General features: G+C 42.6%; 1 protein-coding gene across 1 annotated transcript in view; it reads right to left on the minus strand.

The window, feature by feature from the left end:
- LOC135206032 (uncharacterized) overlaps window positions 1-20,808 on the minus strand; it is a 257,788-nt gene that overhangs the window by 55,055 nt on the left and 181,925 nt on the right. Inside the window, exon 8 of the mRNA XM_064237203.1 lies at window positions 6,922-7,256. Coding sequence (XP_064093273.1) covers window positions 6,922-7,256 — 335 coding nt within the window. The remainder of the gene's footprint in view (window positions 1-6,921; window positions 7,257-20,808) is intronic.

The raw sequence follows: 20,808 nt of genomic DNA on the forward strand, positions 1-20,808 counted from the left end.
TATTACATTCTTCGATTCTGGTACCAATACATAAATAAAAGGAATGCAGGTGACACTTCTCTTTTCACATACAATGAAATGTCTTATTATTATTTTATCATGCATAGATATGGATATATAAAAAATTGTAATAAATATAAAAATAAATATAAAATAAATGCAGAATACTCACTCGTAATCCTGACTCTTCGTTCTATTCTTGTTTTCTCCCTCCTCCATTGAAGAGTCTTGCATTTTTTTCCACTCGACATGACGAGGTACAGGTGGAGGAGGGAGACGCGCGCCCTTACTGCTGATGGACCCGGCGGCCCTGTGCGCCCTCCGCTGTCGGTTTAGGGGGCGCGCTCCAATACATGACCTTAGTGTGGTACTTTCGGTCACACTCCCCTATCCTGCAAAGAGCAACTTTGCAGAGACGACAGAAGAACCGGGTGTCTCTCCTTCTGCCATTCATATGGCACACCCGGCACCGTTTCTGCCTTTGCCCTTGTAAGGCCTCCAGTATGTGATCCCCTGGCTGCAGCCGACACACACGGTCCACTACCCGACGAGAAGCGGTGATGGCGGGGCCGGCAGCAAGAGGGGCGTCGTCAGCAGGGGCGGCGGCAGCAAGAGGGGCGTCGTCAGCAGGGGCGTCGGCAGGTCGAGCGAAGTTGGCCCTCCTATCTGTCCTTTCCTCTAGGGGCAGATCTGCAGCTCGGGGCGGGGGGTCAGTTATGGAAGGCCACTCATCGTGATCGAAGTTGATGAGGGCATTCCCGGCTACCTCTAGGAACTGTATGTGGGTCAACCTCGGAAGATTGTCACCGCGGTACCCACAGTACAGTATGTAGGCATTTTGGAGGGCCAACTGAAGGATGTATTTGAGGAGCTTCTGTGTCCACCTTCTGGTTCTCCTGGCGAAGGGATAATACTGGATGAGCTGATCAAAGAGATCAACTCCTCCCATGTGCCTGTTGTAGTGCCCAATGACGGTAGGCCGCTCGGTACGAAACTCCTCAAACACAACTCGGCCCTGTCGACGTGTCTTCTTCCGCTGTACGATCTCTTCTTGGATGGGTTCATGACTCGTCGTAATCATGGGGACGAGTCGGACACCCTTCCAACAGATGACGAAGACAGCGCCCTTCCGCTGCCACTCTGTCTCTCCTCTTGCCAGGTGTTGCGGATGACTAACGAACCTCTTGAGGACATTCGGGGCCCCACGCACCAACCGAAGGGTACCACTGACGTGAACACCTGCTTCATACAGTTCCTGGGCCAGGGATACCGAGTTATAATAATTATCCATAAACAGGTGATATCCCTGGTTACGGAAACGTCCCACAAGATTGAATACAGTGTCACGCAGCGTGGAGAAGACCCCGGAATACACTGAAAAGTCCACAACATATCCAGTGTTGGCCTCAGTAATAAGAAAGAATTTCACACCATATTTCTTCGGCTTCTTGGGGTTATACACTTTTATACTAAGACGTCCTTTGTAAGGCATCATCCCCTCATCCAAAGACAGGTTCTTTCCAGGAATCACAAGATTACTACACCGATCACGGATATAATCCAACACTGGGCGCACTAAAATGAGGCGATCACTGTTATTCCGGGGTATGGCCCTTCGGTTGAAGGCGTTGAAGTACCTGTAAAACCCAACCCAGGAAATTATCACGGGACATAACGCCAGGCACATTAGGCATACATAAAAAATAATTTCTCCTCCAATATTGCCTGACGTCGGAAGCAGGTGTCATACCAAAATAAATGTGCAGCCCCAAAAAATGGGCCATGTCAATGAGGTTGCAACCCCGCCAGTAATACGACAAGGTCGTCCTCAGCTCATACCGGCAGTACCGAGCGTAGTCCACCGTCTCATGTACCAGGTATTCCAGCAATTCCTGCGTCAGGAAAAGCTGGATGAACCCCAAAACAGTCAGGGGTACTGGTACGGTGATCCCAGGGGTTGCCGTGAAGGGGTGCATGTTAGGAGGGGTGGGGTCCTCCGTCCACCCCTCGTCACTCTCCGACGACCGACCTTCACCTTGGCTGGCGCGACGAGCCGACCTTCTACATGCCCGTGCGCGCGCACGGGTGCGGGCACGATATTGCACTCTACCCTCCCCCGTTGGCCCATCACCCTCACTTAGGCCTTCACTTTCTGTATCGTCCTCTGCGATAAAACTTGACCCCGTATCCCCATCCTCCCCCTCCTCAGATTCCCCCTCGTAAGCACTGAACCCACTGAATTCGAGCTCACTTTCGGGATGTGAGCCTCGAACGGACATTGGGGGCATATATTCATCCTCACTTTCATCGGGACTGATGTCCTCATCACTCGATGACCATCCGCCATCAAAATGAGGACTTGCGACATGTTCCCGATCAAGCTCCGATAAATATTCATCTATGTCCCTTTGTTGGAGGCCTCGCAAATGCTTACGAATGCCCCTAAGGACGCCCACATGCTTCCTAGGGGTAACCAAAGGCATACGCTGTGTTCCTAAAACACTTTCAGCCACACGTGGCTGCACAGAATGGCCTTGAGGCGCGGGGTCATGCTGGGTGCTTGGCCCCTTGCCAGCATCCAGGTCCAAAACTCGCCTTACATGATCCCTTCCGACGGGTAAAACACGCCTTTCGCGGTCCACACGTCGTTGAGACATATCTAGGAATGTCCTGTAGCAACACAAATGCTCTAAGTCTCGCACAAGTCCAGAAAAACACGCTTCTGACGAAAGATCGCTCTCGGATGATGCGCTACTGATGCTGGCTGGAGCGAGAAGAAGGGATATCGCGCATGCGCACTTGGGTCACGCTTCAAAACAAAACAAGGCCTTGATCTGTGAACTCCCAGCATCCCCCAAGGCGCGTGATTCAAAAGTTTTAGGCTGGTAGGCCATAAGTATTTTTCCGCGAATTTTAAAAAAACTTTTGTATGTCGACGTAAAATACGTCCAGTCGGCACCCGAGAGACAAAAAATGTTGACGTAAAATACGTCCAGTCGGCGTTTAAGGGTTAATACATCCAATCAGCGTAAGTGTGTTAAGATTCCAGTATTGTACTGAACTAGACTGATCGTAGGGTACGGAACGTTAAATTTTTATTTTCATCTGAGATGGATCTCTTAAAAGTTGTAGAAAAACTGTGATATGTATTAAAGGACACTTACTTGTCTCCCGTACTTTATATGGTGCTCGAACTCTTCCTAAAAAAATTTTTTTACATGAATGTTTTTAAAATAAACAAAGCAATCAACTTTATGAGCTGTTTTCAAAACACAAGGTAAACTTAATCCACAACAATCATTCAGCTTTTGTGCGACTGGAAAGATTCAGTTATGGGATTAAAGAGGAAATTTTACGACCGTATTAAAGGACCCGGAATGGAATGATGCTGGAATTAGCTTGAGTCAGATTAAAAGGCTTGAGGAAGTTTGGCATCGTCGCAAACCAACTCGATGTTTCATGACATTCTAGACAGACTATAGGTTTGAATGTTACCATGATTGTGATTTTCTGTCTGCTGACAGCAAAAATTACTCAATAATTTTCTTTATATAATTATTTCTTTGTGAAAACAATAATATAATATGATCATTTTAACTTTATTGTATAGTGGTATGAAAAATACCAGTGTGTCGTAGCGATGCGTCATCAATATAGTGGTATGAAAATACCACATGGTGTTGTAGCGATACGTAATCACAAAGTGCAAATCCTTTTCCCGGACCATCCTCAAAATTTTACGACTCATCAACTTCAAGATCGATATGGTGAAATATATTATATAGTCATACTTATTGTTAAAATTCACAAGTTGAACTGGAAAACATTATTATATTTAGATTGTTATGTACATATAATTTTTATGTTTTACGGAATGTTTGTTTTGAAAATAATAGCTATTAGTGAACATACGGTATTAATTGTCCCACTATTTTATTATAGGTGATCTTAATTATCTCACATTCATTTAACAGTATTATATTAATATTTATTTAAATAAACTGTAATTAATAAATAACAATAATGAAAAACATAAAGGGAAAATTTTTTTTTGCTGCAGTAGTGATGTTTGTTTGATTATGCATCTGACCTCACATTTCCGAAATCTGAAAAACTCCAAAAACTGAAACATCGGAATGTGTGTGTACTGCACATTTTTTTAAACGCACACAATGTCTACACATTTACTGATACCCGTTGGTGAAAGACTCAAATTACAGTATTTATGAGGGAGAGGACGAGAGAGAGATGACGATGATTGAGAAGAGGAGAGAGAGAGAGAGAGATTAGAGAGAGAGAGAGAGAGACGAGAGAGAGAGAGAGAGAGAGAGAGAGAGAGAGAGAGAGAGAATGATTTAGGACTCCAAGGCGTGTTATTTTTACAATTATTTTATTATCTTGGGATTCTTGTTTAATCTTGAGATTTTCTATTCAATTCTCGAGATTAGTAAGAAAATTACTGTAACTTGACTAGCAGCAGCACACATCTGAAATGACTCGGCCATTAGCATGCTAAACCACCAACCTTATGAACTGACACTCTCAGAAAAAGAACTCGCACAATACATGAGATACATGACAAAACCACTGTTTATTGGTGAAAATTTTTAGGTCGCATGATACGCGAGATTGCACGTTACTTGAGTTTATACGGTAATTAAGCTTTTTGCTTTAGCTCTAGAAGCCGCTTTTCTCTTTTTATCTCTCTAACTTGTTCATGTAACTAGTCAAGATCTTCCAAGTTCTTTGATCCCAATTAATACACTCCCCACAAGTTTGATCTGGTGTACAAGTCTGTCCCCTACAACCTGTGCAAACTGAATGTGGATCATTACCCACTTTAGTGATCCTAGTATTGCAGCCTTTTAATACAATACCTAATCCCAGATGAACTAGTGTCTGACATTATGTAGACCAATTCAAAACTAGTGAATTTCATTGCAAAAATATTTAAAACTATTTCTATTCCTAAATAGCTATCATTGAAAACAAAACTTCCAATATTCAGAGTACTTCACCAAATAACTCCAAAAATGAGTGATGGCAAAGAATTCCAAAAATTCTGCCGACTACTGAAACTGTGCTGACAGTACCAGCCGGCAGAAACACTGATTTTCAAACGGTGTTGGTTCCTCACTCCCCCAATAGTGGGCAGGGGGTATCACCTGACCAAAACAAACTAGCGCTTCCGCGAATTTCAAAAATTCTAGCTGCCGACGGTTTTACAAACTATAGCTATGTAACTACTTGGTAAGTTGCATACATAAAACTAAGGCAACATTTCAAGAATTCTGTTCCACTAACCAGTATCATATAACTTTTCAAAGTCAAATGATATGGTCACATGATCTCTGACTGGAAGCAAAGGTTTCTCAAATGGAGGCATCAACAGTTCAACGTATTAGTTAAAAACCTAATATTATAAAAGTAACAAGATATCTTACTTCTCTGGGAGGTAATAGATCTTATATTGACCATTTTTTCCCCATCAGCCTATATAAACATGATGTCAAAGCTAAAAGGGTTAACTAGTTTGCTAAAACCTTCTCTACCTGGTTAAATGTCCTAAAATGAGGGTGAATTCCAAAACTCCTGGGTAGCCACTGTCTTGATAAATTCAGTTTATAAACAGTATATTTTTTGGCATTGACTGAAATATTCTTTATCATGGCATACAGAATTTGATTTAGGCATGGGGCTGTATCATTACATAATGCTATGGCAGCATCAAACCTCAAGTAAACTGAATATTATAACCTTCTTCCTTATTTGTTGTGAAGGCAGGTGGCTTGCTTTCTTCAATAACTTAATACATACTGGAATGAATGGGCAGTTTTTTATTTTTGCAAAACATCGGTGCCAAATGCTCAGCAAAAATGCTGCTTATTTTTGGGGCATCTGTCATATATTGACAACAGACTTAAAAAATTGTTAAGGGACTTGGGGTAAATTTTCCTGCTTCCAACCTAAGCTTCCTTCTAACAGCAGATGAAGGCATTATGCTGTTGCCTGAAGACACAAAGAATGGGGGCACTGTAGGTTTTGCAGAGACAGAATTGTTATTTTTTTATGCTCATTCAATGTAACCACAAAGGAAGAGCCATTAGTCTTTGGCAGTTTTCTCTAAGGCAACAAAACTGGTAAGCACAAAAGTACAAGCAAGCCTCACACATCACACCAAAAGGATAAAAGGTTTTAGGAGCGATCATCTAGTCTCTAGTGGCAACCCTAGTTCAACATTTACTTATCCCTTTCTCCAAACATGATTTTCAATTCCTTTAATATTATCTTTCATTCCCCTACATTCCTACAAGAACAGTTTATTTGAAAATGAGTTAGCACTAACACTGACATCATTTAGTATGGAAGAATTCTAACATACAAAATTTAAGTACAGCTTCTCACATGTCCAAGTGATGGACAGTCTAACATCTGGTTTCATTATTCATCTTGAAGTTGAAGTGCTGAACTTTAGAAAGTCACACTTTATGCAAATGCTTTTTTGCTGAGGAACTGACATGCATCTCACTTCATAGTCGATTGTTCTTAATCTTATCTATTTAATTTGTGTCATTTATGTCCTCCTTTCTCTTCTTAGTTTTAGATCATTCTTTTATAGTTTACCATCTAGTAGCAGGTTGGATTATACTAATACTTAATGATAACAAGATGAAAATATCAAAGACTCAGATAGTTTTATCATGCCATGAAAACAGGAGCAACAGCAGAAATTTAGAAAAATAGCAGATACAGAAGCAAATATAGAAGCAGAAAGAACCGAGACCAAAAAAATCTAAGAGTTAAAGCATAAATAAAGACTTAACACAATGATTTCTCCCACATAGTAACCATGGCATGTGATATTAAGATAGTTTATGACTAACATAAAAGACAGACTCAGCAGTGTTACTCAAAACTTACCACATTACTTTTTTCTGCCATTAATTCTGAATACTCGTGTTTTTCTTCTACTTCAATGCCACTGAAAGTATCCATGTGTTTTACAATAATTTTCTTGATTTCAATCTTCATCTGCTCACGAATTCTTATGAAGTCTTCAGAATCAGGTACATATTCTTCAAAAGAGATATTAGTAGCAAGCCTCACATCCCAATCCTTGAAGATCATTGGAAACGGTACTCTACTTTTGATAGCATAGGCCTGAGCCATTAATGGAAGAGGTGGTTTTTTTCTCTTGCTTTTAGCAGAATGACTTGGATACTGGATAGCATCCCAACCTAATGAGTATGTTGTCACTGAAAAATATAAGAACTATGAATTTTGCGGAAAAAATTAACTATTCTAAAATACATTTCCGAAAAAAGGTTACTGTACTTAAAATGAGAGAGCAAATATATACGTATTCTGGATAATTAAGCAATCCAGGCTGTAAAAGGAAAATATTTAGTCCATGTATTTGTTCTTTCTTTCTTTAAATCTTTAGCTGAAAATCCTTATGGCCAGGGTGATGAAAAATCACTATCTCTGTATCATTATCAGTAACTGCTGCACTGTAGGGTCTGTGGTAGGAAGTTAAAACCAACATTCTTTGAAAGCTTGAATTTCAAGTTAATGTGCCCCTGTGTGTTTGTTCCATATGAACAGGTTTCATCTATGGAAATAATAAAGGGAAGTCAACCTGCAGAGACAAAGTGTTCTATTATACTCCAGCCTTGATTTCTCAATTTGCAAACCCCGATAGAAAAAAAGAGAAAGTTAACAATTATTTACTTAGGTTGGATAATGACATGGCAACCCTTTCTGAGTCTAGCTTACTTGAAGCTGGGCATATTCAAGCAAACAATTATGCTGTTATTCTGCAATAGCAGATCAGATATTTAGTGAGGGAGGGTTAATTTTCAAATTAGAAAGACCCTCATGTTGCTTCTGCTTTGCTAGTCATACATCCATCCAGAATTTTAGAACTGTCAAAACTTCCATAGGTTTAGTGAAGCTTCATGCTCCAAACCCTGATCACAGCCAAGAGATAAAAATCTACTGGGAAATTTTAAAAAATTACCTATGAAAGAAAATCTGTCCTAGGAGAAAATGCCTGGGTTGCTGATAACCATGATCACTTGCCACTGTGCCTTGAAGAAGTGCTACAAGAATGAATAAGAATAGCCAGAGTACGTGCTTGAGATGTGCACCAACATTCGTCTTTGTGCAAATAACACATATTTTCCTAGCAATATAAACCATCATAGAGACATGTAAGATGCAATTCACTGCCACTAGTAAAAGCAAGTCCTGGGAACATATTATATTTAACAATTTACTCTATGCAGTTGCCCTGAGTAAATGAAAAAATCATGAAATTTATGCAATACAGCCAAAACTGGAGCACTTTCGGCCACTCAGGGCAGTGCTGCACTGAGTGGCTTAGGCTTAATCATAAGGTTTCATGAACAGGATTCATTCAGTTACTGAACAGTCAGTCCCCAGTTACAGTGGGTTCCTTTACCAGCCGAGTGCCTATTACCAAAAAATCGTCGATAACCAGAACATCCCCGTAATTATGGTAATAAATGGTGTTTATGACTCAGTAAGTGCCGATCAGCACTGATAAACTGTTTACCGATGCTGGTAAACCATTTACCTGTGTGCAAAATTGCTTACTGATGCCAATAAACCCCTAACTGGCACAGAAAATCTGGTTAACAACGTCATAAGCCAAGTGTCGTAAAACCGAAATGCCGTTAACTGATGCTGTTAATAAGTGGGGACTGCCTATGGTTTATTTATCAATGACAAGAATTTTGGGTAAAGGTTTTCAGATTCCCACATTCCTTACATACAGGAGGATGTGCTGCCACATCCTTTCCTTGAGCCTCCTTCCACACCTTAACATATAGCATATCCCAATTACTTCCCCAAAGAAGCTCTTTCGCACTTCAGACGCTGCCAACGATTTGGCAACACTGCAGCCTAGTTCCAACCACTCCCAAGTCGGCAGGCATCCACCTAGCAGAGAAGAGGTCACTCCTCTTTCCCATATGACATGCAAGCGTCGGGCCTAACGGGCCAAGTCTACTCTCTCCCAACCAAGTCGGACAACTGCATGGGTACAGCCACCATGTGACAGACAGCCACCAAGGGACCGCAGAGAAGACCCTTGCCCAGGAAGGACGTAGCCCACGGAAGCCCTCGGAGGACCTCGCAAAGCTTGCAAAAAAACAATCTAAGCTGGTGTCTGTGTGTGCAAGTGCCATCGGTTTCCCCATCCTCTCTCCCTCTGTACATCCTCTTCCTCTGAAACAACCTTATCTCCGGACTCTCTTCTCTCTGCTGTAATAGCAATCTAAGAGGGAAAGTCATCCCATTGCCAAAATACAGTAGACCGCATAACTGCGGGGGATGTGTAACCAGGCCACCTTACGAATAGTTGAAATCTGCGAATACTTAAAGCCACCCCAAAACACTTATAACTGCCTATCTTGAAAGTTCAAATACCAAATGTATACCTTAAATAACATCCTACATCAAATTTACCTTAAATTATTATCTTATTATTACTGTATTAATCTTTGAGATTATATATCATTAATATAATTTCAAAGTCATCTTATGTACATACATATTTCTAACACTTCTAGCCAATACAGAGAGAGAGTGTTACCACTATGACATACATATCTTGTAGAGAGAGAGAGAGAGAGAGAGAGAGAGAGAGAGAGAGAGAGAGAGAGAGAGAGAGAGAGAGAAATTGTGTTGTCCTTTCATAAGTGAAATTATTTATGAATTATTATGGAGAGAGAGAGAGAGAGAGAGAGAGAGAGAGAGAGAGAGAGAGAGAGAGACCTTACCTTACAGACCTTACATCTTGTTCGGTTGCCCCAGGTCCCTCAGTGTGAGGCACCTCTAATGTCTACCCAGAGTTGCTAGTGCATCTTCCAGTATATTTTGCATCTTCCAATCTTGGATGGTCTGGGATGCAGCTTAGATATTTTGTCGAGCTTTCTTTAACACATCTACGCTCACTCCAGATATATTCCTCAGATGAGCTGGCAACGCATTGAATAGACGCTGCATTGTTGATGCTGGTGCGAAGTGGATTAATGTCCTGTGTGCTTTATTTGTCCTGGTATAGTTTTGGGCACTATTAATCTACCTCTGCTTGCTCTTTCAGATATTTTTAGCTCCATGATGTTTTTGGCAATTCCTTCTATCTGTTATAATTTTAAGGATTGTAGTCTTTCCCAGTAGTCAAGATCCTTAACCTCTTCTATTCTAGCTGTAAAGGACCTTTGTACACTCTCTATTTGTGCAATATCCTTTTGATAGTGTGGGTACCATATCATATTGCAATATTCAAGTGGACTATGAATACGTTTTATAAAGCATAATCATGTGTTCAGCTTTTCTTGTTTTGAAGTGTCGTAACAACATTCTCATTTCTCCTTTACATTTTGCCAATAGAACTGCTATTTGATCATTGCATAACATGATCTATTCAACATCACACCAAGGTCTTTAACTGCTTCCTTATTTGTGATTGTCTCATTATTAGGTCCCCTATATGCATATAGCTTTCCTTCTCTGTTTCCATAATTTATTGATTCAAATTTATCAGAGTTAAATACCATCCTATTTACCTCTGCCCAATCATATAGTAAAGTAGTACCTCAAGATATGAAAGGCTTAACTTACGAAAAACTCGAGATACGAAAGCCAATGCGAAAAATTTTACTGCTCTACATACGAAAAGTTTTCAAGATACGAAAGGTTTCTGAAAGTCCGAGATTCGCCCGGATAACAATTTTGAAACTCGTGCCGCGCGCCGCCATCTTAGTACTAGTAGACTCGCCACCGTCATCCTGCTCTCCCCTTGGTTCCTGATGCTAGCCAAGCCATGAAATCCTTCTCTCCTATTGGACAGCATCCCTCCCATCATGCATCTCATACGTATACGTGGTGGCGTACCTATCTCGGCCTCTTCGTGCATTTTTAAAACACTATGAATACATGCATAAACAGTGCGCTTATGTGTTAATACCAATTGGTTTACGAGACTTTTCCTGTGAGAGAGAGAGAGAGAGAGAGAGAGAGAGAGAGAGAGAGAGAGAGAGAGAGAGAGAGAGAGAGAGAGAGATTTTTTAGTATATCCTTTGACCACCAAGTTGGCAGTACTTATTAGGGACCGACTAAGATGGTAACACTCCCCAACCCTTGCTGCCAGGTTTCTTGACATTTGTGACAGGCTCGTCCTTCCCTGTCTTTCCAAGTCTCTGGCAAAAAGATGAGGGATGACATGTATTCCTTTTTAAAACATTAGATAATTTATTAATTTAAAACTAAAATCTTATGAATTCCCTATAGTATTTTCTTTGATGAATTTATATTATCACTGTTTACATTAATAAATACTATTTGAAAATTAGTAAATTACTTATTTATCATACAAAAAACTTACATCTCAGTAAAAGAGAGAGAGAGAGAGAGAGAGAGAGAGAGAGAGAGAGAGAGAGAGAGAGAGAGAGAGAGAGAGAGAGAGAGAGAGAGAGAGAGAGAGAGAGAGAGAGAGAGAGAGAGATTATTTTTATTATTTAATGTCATTTAATATTATTAAAACTTAATACAGTATTAACCAGTATTAATATCTGCAAATTAGTAAATAATTTTTGTAAAATGAATTTAGTCATGAAAAAACATCAAAATAGACTAATCAGCAAATATTTATTGTTGAAAAAACCTGCGAATGAACGAGGCCTCCTGCAAACATTCGTGAATAGGTGGGTCCATGAATCTCAAGAATATGAATACAGGAGCTTAGGTTAGGTCAGGCAGTCCCCGGTTACTGGCAGGGGTTCCATTCCGACGGGCTTGATGATAAGCAAAAGTCACCGTTAACCACAACTCAGTGATTTGTGAAACTTATGGCGCCCATATCTTGGTTAATACCAGATCACCATTAACTGAGTCCGCCGATAGCCAGGGACTCCCTTACCTGGTATAGTCTTACATTGTAAAGAATTTCAGTAAAATTTTGAATTTGTCAAAGCACTCTCAGTGCTGCCATCTTCTAAAGCATGTGGCCCCAAACCCCCATAGCCTCATTGCATCTTCTGATGTACCTTGCATCATTTGGGTAGAGGGATTGTTTGATTGGTTAATACGTTAAGAACAGTGAATGTTAGCTTAACCCATATTTCCTGCATCTTCTCTTACAGGTGGTTTGAATTTTGGGGCCGTTTTCCACTTCCCAAGACACTCTCGAGCCATCAGTACCAGTCAAGTGATTTCACCCATATTTTGCTATTATTTGACTTTTGGCATTTGTCCAATTTTTCTGAGCTTATTTGAGTTGTTAAGCTGTCATAATAAATGTATTTTCGTAGCTCCTGAGTCCCACTAGCTGGCAACCTTGTAACCTAATATTTCCCATCATTATCTTTCCTCCCAGCTTGGCAAATACACAACATTGGTAACTTGTACTTACACTCCAGTACTCAACTGGAAGTACTAAGAAGTACAGGCAGTCCCCGGGTTACGACGGGGGTTCCATTCTTAAGACGCGTCGTAACCCGAAAATCGTCGTAAGCCAGAACGACGTTCTTGAAAACATGTCCACAGGGAAAATTTCACTAATTTGCAATTTTTCTTAGGGCCGTATCTCTAAAATTATCACTAATTTACTTTTTTCATGTGCAACACTGTGTATTCACAAATTACTGTATATTTTCATTAAAATACAAGAGAGAGAGAGAGAGAGAGAGAGAGAGAGAGAGAGAGAGAGAGAGAGAGAGAGAGAGAGAGAGAGATTACATAAAACCATTAAATTTGTTGACCATTGTATGGCATTGTTACTTTCCCAGCTCCGAGTGTCACTGGAGTTATGAGATAGGGAAATTGATACAGAAAAAGACAAAGGGAAGAATTTTCTTTTGAAATTAGTTATCGTATTATTACTACTTCTATTATTATTATTATTATTATTATTATTATTATTTGAAAATATTAATAAACAAACAGTGCATCTACCATAAAATTCTCTCATCTCAGTAAGAAAGAGGAATTATCCTTACAAGTGAAATGGAAAGGTCATTGTCATCTCTTTAAAATATGACCATTATGAATTTTGTAATTACAGATTTATTATTATTATTATTATTTATTATTATTATTAAATAACTGAAAATTATCCAATACACATTTTAACATACTAGTCTACCAAAAAATTCTGTTTCCATCTTGGTAAAAGAGAGAGACGAGAGAGAGAGAGAGAGAGAGAAGAGAGAGGAGAGAGAGGAGAGAGTGTTTAATTACTCTTTCTGTTCTCTCAAAAAAATACTTATAACGCTTCCAGCGAAAGAGAGGGAGGAGTTACCACTATGACACATTATCTTGTGTGGCAAAAAAGAGAAGAGAGAGAGAGAGAGAGAGAGAAGAGAGAGAGAGAGAGAGAGAGAGAGAGGAGAGAGTTAACCTTAATTAAAAGTGACATGGATAGATTAGTATTGTATTTCTTTAAAATACTATCACATTGAATTTTGAATACAGTTATATTAGCATATTATTATATTTGAAAGTATTAAAAACAAATAAAAAGGTCAGTACAACTGACTCGCTCACCCTCCAAGAGGGTGTCGGTATGAACACTATGGCGAGTGAGACCACTACCACGAGCCGCTTGCCATAGAAATCTCCCACTACAAAATCCCCACAAGAGGGGAGCCGCCACCCACAGAGTGGGCAGCAACTACTACTACTCCATCCCATGCTGCCGACTGCTGCGCCTCCTGGTGGCCATCCTTTTCAGTTAGCGCACACTGTATACACGTGCCCTTTTTTGCTCTGTGTTTTTGTGCCCCTTTATTTTTTGGATTTACTCATCATGGAGCGTGCAGCCATCGCAGCAGCTAAGTTAAGTCTCAATGTTTATTGCTATTTGGTTTTTTCCGTCCTTGAGTCAGTATTTGCCGTTTTTAGGTATAATACGAACTCTAGGTCGGAAGCATGGCAGCATGGTTCTGCCTCGTGGCGGGTTCGTTCTTGGTCTTCCATACACCCAGAACCATCCCCTTACTTTAGTAACGCTCTATTTTTAGGCATTCCTATTTGGTTTTAGTTTAGGGTACAGTCTACGCCGGTTTTTATGTCATGCATGCATGTCTTTTTTAACCTTACGTTAGGCTTTATTCCTATTACAGGACCTAGCCACGGCTTTGTATCGGCCCGGTTAGCTTAGAGTGGCCAGAACTTTCTTTCTCGCTCCTATTTATTTAAATTGCTATCTCGGCAGGTTTTCTGTTTTTTATTTTTTTTTTTTGGTTTTTATTATTTTTTTTTTTATTTTAGGTTTTTTTTTTTTTATGTGTTTTTTCTTTTTGTTATATTTTTTTTTTTTTTTTATTTTTTTTTTTGGTTTTTTATCCCCTTTTTGTTTTAGTTTTTTACCTTTACTCTTTTTTTTTTTTTTTTTTTTTTTTTTTTTTTTTTTTTCTTTTTTTTTTTATTTTTTTTTGTTATTTTTTTTTTGTTTTTCTTTTATTTGTTTTTTTTTTTTGGTTATTTAGATTTTCTTCTTCTTTCTTTCTTTTTGTGGGGTTTCTCCATTTTTTTTGGTTTATTTTATTTTTTTTTAGCGTACACTCCTGGATTTTTTCTCCTACTATTTTGTTTTTTGCTTTTCTTTCAATCGTTTTATTTAATTTATTGATGTTCTTTGTTAATGTAGGCAGTCTTGGCTTCATCTTAGCCTAGGTTATAGGCACATAGGGCCCAACCCATGCGCTACAGCTCTTCAGTTCGGTTGCGTTCCCTTATTAGCATTCTCTCTGATCAGCCGTGTGCTATCTTTAGGCCCTTATCGTTTTCATTGGTTTTGTTATTTACCGCCCCGTGGTCACGACGTGAGTCACGGAGCAGCCAGACGCCTGTTCCAGTCATCTATACCCTACCCCCGCCTATTCCATAGGTGTGGGCCGGAGGGGGGAAGGGTTGGGTTTGGGTTGCTAGACCACGATCGCTCCGCATACCCAAAGACATGCCTCTCTCTCCCCCCAGGCGGAGGGAAGTTAGAGGGAACGGGACAGACCCAGACTGGACTCGACGACCTCTCCAGCTTTCTTCGGTCCGGCCGGATGGCAGGGGAGGGGGGGGGGGACTGGCCTTTCCCCCTCCCGTCGCTTCTCCGTCGACTCCGTTCGCTAGCGCGAGTCCTGTGTTGCCACCCTCTCGCCCTTTACCCACCTTTACTGGGGCCTACCCTTTTACTACCGTGGGAGCTACGGCATACAAGTGGAAAGGTGGCTAGTTCACCCCGCAGGGTTGAACTGAGGCAATACAGTTGGTCTCTTTACTAACCCCTCCGTCGCGCTGGAGGTTGCGAACACGCTCCGCAACGCAACTGGACTTAGTCCGGTACGTTCGAGTTTTTTTTTTATAGGGTTTAAGAATTAGTTATTGTTAAAACTAAGTAAGTTTATCTTAAGAAGAAACCCTTAAAACCATCCCCTCACCCTTGTCTGCCTCACCGGACGGGTCTCGCCGTGGGGGTTATAGCCTATTCAGGCGGTTTAAGGGTAGGGGTTAAGGGAGGCGGTTATGCCCAGATTTTTTCCGAGCTCCGGCATGCAGCGGAGTTCTTCTTCCTCCTTAGCCTGGTAAGTGGATAAGCCGCCTTTAAGATGCTCATGTTGGCTCTTGTTTCAACTTACAGGACCCAACCAACTGTGAGCATCCGGGATGCCTACCGCCACCCCGCTTCAAGACCCCTGTGGACATGAAGTTTGGCCCCGGTCCCAATTGCTCCATGGGCGAGACACTCCGCACGGGGACCTCCAAGTATGGTATCACGAGACACTGCCACCATCTGTTATGATTTCTGGCTGAGACCAGCTCTTAGACGGGGTAAGTATTTCACCAACTCCGTTAGCACCTTTAGTCCCTACTTGCGTTTATAGTTCTTAAGTTTTCAAAAAACTTCTAATCTTTTCTTAAACTTAAGATAAAAAAATACAGGGGATATTTAGCATCCCCTATAATTTTTAAGTTCAAGCTTTTAATGTTTAGTTTTAGTTTTAAGTTTAATCTTAAAAAACTAATAAATAAAACCCTCTCCTTCCCAGGCTCCGGACTTGTGAAGGACACCCGCAACTGGCAACAAACCCTGCGGGCCTGGGTCGGCGGATTTTGGGAAGAACGCCGCCAAGGGTATAGCCCCTACATTCTCGAAGAAGAGGTTGGCGAGGTCCTGGATATTCCCCGGAGGCAAGTCAACGGGGCTACGTCGACCCAGCAGAGGTCGGGGCCCCGGACCCCCGGCACTATTGCGTTATTACAATCCAACAAAGCTCGTGCCTGCCCGTTGATCGGATCCCAGGCCAGGACATCTCCTCGGAAGCCTTACAAGTTACGCGACGTTAGATCTAAACATTGAAAACCCATGGTAGGTGTAGACGACCTGTTGGTCGACGGTTGAGTACGTTGGACGCCCAAGGGACGCCCTTGGGTTGCCACTGGATCTTCTACCCCAGCCAAACTCTCCATCCTTCCAAGGCTTCTATACAGGTACAGAAACTTATACTTCTCCTGATTGCTGTTCCGGTTAGAACCTAAGGTTCAAAGGAACAAGCAAGTAAAAAATGATATTGTTATGATACAATAAAGTTTCATACAACCTACCTTAATGGCAAGATAATATACATAGCTAACGGAACCTCCGTCGTCCCCGACAGAAAAATTCAAAAATTTAGCGGCACACGCTGCAGGTAGGGTCAGCGGTGATCTACCGGTCCTGCCCTATGGGGGGCAGGATTAGGAAAACCATTCCACCCCCTGTTTTCTATTCAGTATTTGTTTTTTCTCTTCCACCTGTTCTCCTTGGCGGGCCGGGGGATGGCCGGGTGGGCCCTAATCGTATATATCTCGACCAGGTAAGTATGCTATGAAAAGCTTTATTGTATCATAACAACATCATGTTTTCCATACAATCCAACTTAACCTGTCAGATATAACACCTAGCTGATTGGCCACCCTTTCGTGGTGGAGGGTAAGAGGACAGTTACTACTATATGGAATAGACAGGTAACAAAAAACATATGTTGTAGGCATAAATAAAAACCTTGGTTCCAGACCATGATAGGTGGTTAGCACTTGCGTTGGGTGTTTGCCAGCAGTCTGCATCCACCTCAAGAAAACTTTAGCGAGATATGTGGATCTATGGCCAAGAGTTACTTGTTGGGGTCTTAGCCGAAGGGTCGGTTCATTCCCACTTACTAGGCAGAGCCTGAAAGGGACTTTTGTCAATGGGTGATGATCCACTTAGATGACAATACACCTTATGAAGGAAGCGCAAACACCAGATCCCGATCAACCTGATCCTAACAAACGAGGGTTTCGCCGCTCAAATTGGAAAACGAGTTATCCCCACACTCCTTTTCAAAAAACCCCAATTAATTCTCACTAAGTTAAAAAACTTAAAAACTCTAACCAAAAGTTAACGGATCATGTGTCGAGGTCCATTATACCCAAGTAAACGTATCCGCAGAAACGTATAAACCAAAAGAGAAGGAATCTCTCCGTAGGGTTAACTTGACATACCTTTGTGAAATGGAGAAGTCAACACAGACGTTTCGGCACCTTCTACCGTACAACACAGCTAATACGTCTTTATATGACATATTGTTATGCTAAAGAACAAGAATTTGCAAAAGCGCGCACTTCCTGCGCGTCCTTTTAATTCTCAGCTGTTTTGAAGCGGAATCCAAGTCACTAATGAAGTGCTTAGGAGATCTACATGTTCAAAGAAGGACCAGGGCTTTCTTGAAATGGATCTCACCCGGACTGAAAGCCTGAAGGCTTCCGGCCAGGAACCTCGACGCCTGGCTGGTGCATTCGCCTCTTGGTTGGCGCCTAAGCGCTTGTCTAGGTACCTTTCGCTTGACTGGCGCCTCGCATCTGGATGACGCTTCGAGTCTTAGCTTGGAGATTCGCCTCTAGCAAGCCTAGGCTTGCGCTGGCTGGATGATCGTCGCATGGCCTGGGAGGCGCTTTGTGCTTAGGCTGGCGCCTCCAGCGCCTCCTGCCTGGAGCTTCGCGCCATTGGCGGGCGGGCCTTGCACCTGGCTGGGCTGGTCTCAAGCTCCTGGTTGGAAGCGGACGCCTTGGCGCCTGCCTGGAGCCTTCGCGGCTATGGCTGGCACCCTCGGCGCCTGGCTGGCGTCTCGCGCCAGGTTGGCGGACTTTTGTGACCACGCCTGGCGCCGCGCGCACCTGGCTGGCGTTCTCGCGACCAGGTTGGCTGCGATTTGTGACTGCCTGGCGCCATTGCGCCTCGCCTGGGAGCTCTTCTCGCCTGGCTGGCGGGCGGTCTCGCGCACCCGGTTGGAGTGGCGCCTTGCGCCTGCCTGGAGCTTCGCCCGCTGGCTGGTTACCTCGCTGCCTTGCCTGGCGCCTCGCTACTGACCTGGCGGGACCTCGAGCCTGGGTGGGGGGATCCTCCCCAACTTCGCCGGAGCTTCGAGCCTTGGTAGAGTCTCGAGGATGTCTGGCAAATGTCCACCAAATCGGACACTCATTATCTGTCCTATATGTTTCGCATCTAGCACATCTGTTCAGGTCAGGTTTTAAGGCCCGCGGGTCTTTCTTCCTCATCAGACAATGACAGTGGTTCTTGGGGCTGTTCTTGCAGGTTTCTTCTTCCTTACTGACTGTGTCAGAAGGTTCTCTTGAGTCGACCTTCTCAGGTTAATGAACGAGGAATAAGTCCTTCACTACTGGAAGAATTAGGAACAAAAAAGTCCAGACCAAAGAAAGGCGAGTTACAGAAGCGATGCCCTCCTGAGCCGCTGGGAGACAGCTTTGGTTTAAAAAAGACACTAATATACCTGTCCTCTTTTTAAGAAGATCCTGCTCCCAAAAACAAACGAAGAGTTTCTTCGTCTTTGCACTCCGAGAAAAAGACGCGCGCGGAGAAGGAGGAGAGGACAGGAGTTTTCAAGTCGTCTCCACACTTCACCTATAGAAGCAAGGCTGTCCCCCAAAAAACATTATTAGTTCGAACAGTCCTTCTCTTCCTTGATACTCCTCCTCCGGAGTTTAACTTCTAACTCGGGGTTCTAGAGGAGTCTCCGCTGCTAATTTCAGTACGTACTGTTTTCCTACTGGAGGAGACAAAATCCTACCTAAGGAGAGGGGCTAAGTGGGAATGATATTCCTTCCTCTTCCCCGGCTTTCAATCAGTCCTGGAAGGCGCCAAACAAGCCGAGGCTTCTCTTCCATAAATGGATGACGCTCCCGAGCTTGGATGACGCTTATAGTCAGACCCAAGCGTCCTGAGGCTGAGACCTCCCGTTTGTTTGGGTGGCTGCTTGACGTTACTGGATGACGCCTCGCGCCATGGAAGACGCTTCGCTCTTCAAAAGGCGTCCTAACTGGCGCCAAAACTTTTGGTTGGAGCCTCGCGTCGAAAAAGCCCACGCTTTAAATGACTATTCATGTCTGTTTCGACGGACGTCTCCCGACGTCCCTCTGGAGTTACGTGTCTTCCGTTAAGATTCTTCCCCGATCTCCGGTCTCTCGACGAAACCGAAGCCTCTGCGATAAAATGTTTGGGAAGCTTTCATCTCGTGCATGACGCCTCTTCGCTTCGCAGGGGAGGGAAGAGAGGACGAGACTTCTTGATTGGAAAGGCAGCAAACGTCCGTTCCTACGAGGCGCTAAACACTCCCACCAAAGAGGCCAGTTGCCGCTTGTACTGGGCAAGATAATCCTTCCTTGGAAAGCTTTTCCCACGTCATACTTCAATCGGGGAGGGGGAGAAGTAGGAAAAGGAAGCAGTCTATAGGAAGCCTGTTCCGTCTTCTCCACAACTCCTTCCAATAAATGTTAAAACATCAGTTACAAACAAGTTATTATTCGTTCGATCGCGAAGGATCTCGTTTGTTAACCGCGGAATAGGAGCGAAAAAAAAGAGATTCTCGATGCTCTATGCGATATGAGAGTGTAGTGGAACTGGCCATTAAGTGATAATTAAATGGGTAAACGAAATCAAGGAACGAAATCTTATTGCCGTTAACCGAGCTTGGTGTCCGAGAGGTCTACTGGACTCCTAGGTTAATAAACTCGCTTTTCTAAAACGCAGAAAAATCTTGGATGGTGCTCTTGGCTCACTGCCGGCCAGGCTGGCGCTTCTAGCGCAAACTTTTGCGCCAAGGCTGGCGCTTCTGGCAAGCATTCGCGACCAGGGTTGAGGTACTTTCTGGAGCGTCTTGCGCCAGACTGGCAGCTTTCGTCTAATTATTTTTATGTTATGTGACCAGAACACCTGTGGCCTTTATTCGGTACCCGACATCCCATTTCACATTGTTTAATTCCGTTCTTAGTAGGAAAAAACTTTATGTATACGTAGTTATAGTCCATTCAGGGGGAAACAAGTTCTGACCCCAAAGAGAATGTTTCCCATCCGACTCATCCATACTTCTTCCTGAGCAGGTACTCTAATAAGCTATTGATTTCGTAAGCCACGAGAGCATTACATAACCAATAATTGTTCTGCTGCCCGATAGAAATACTTTAATAATGTTACCTACGGTTAACAAAACCGCCATTTGAAAGGTTGTACTATCCTACTTTCTTATTGAAAGCTTCTTAGCAAAAAGGTACAAACAATATTTATTTACGTTAGCTTAACTATTCCCCTCAATCCGAGGTTAACGGAACCCGCGATTGTAGGGGAGGGGGATGAATACGAAAAGTTATTCCCATCCCGCAGGAGAGAGAGATTCGCCCGACCGCTCATGGACTGACCACTACATGGTTAACTGGGACAGTAAACTGGGCATAGGCGTACTGGCGTTGGTCTCA

Source organism: Macrobrachium nipponense, chromosome 29 (assembly GCF_015104395.2).
Source record: "Macrobrachium nipponense isolate FS-2020 chromosome 29, ASM1510439v2, whole genome shotgun sequence".
NCBI lineage: Eukaryota > Metazoa > Arthropoda > Malacostraca > Decapoda > Palaemonidae > Macrobrachium > Macrobrachium nipponense.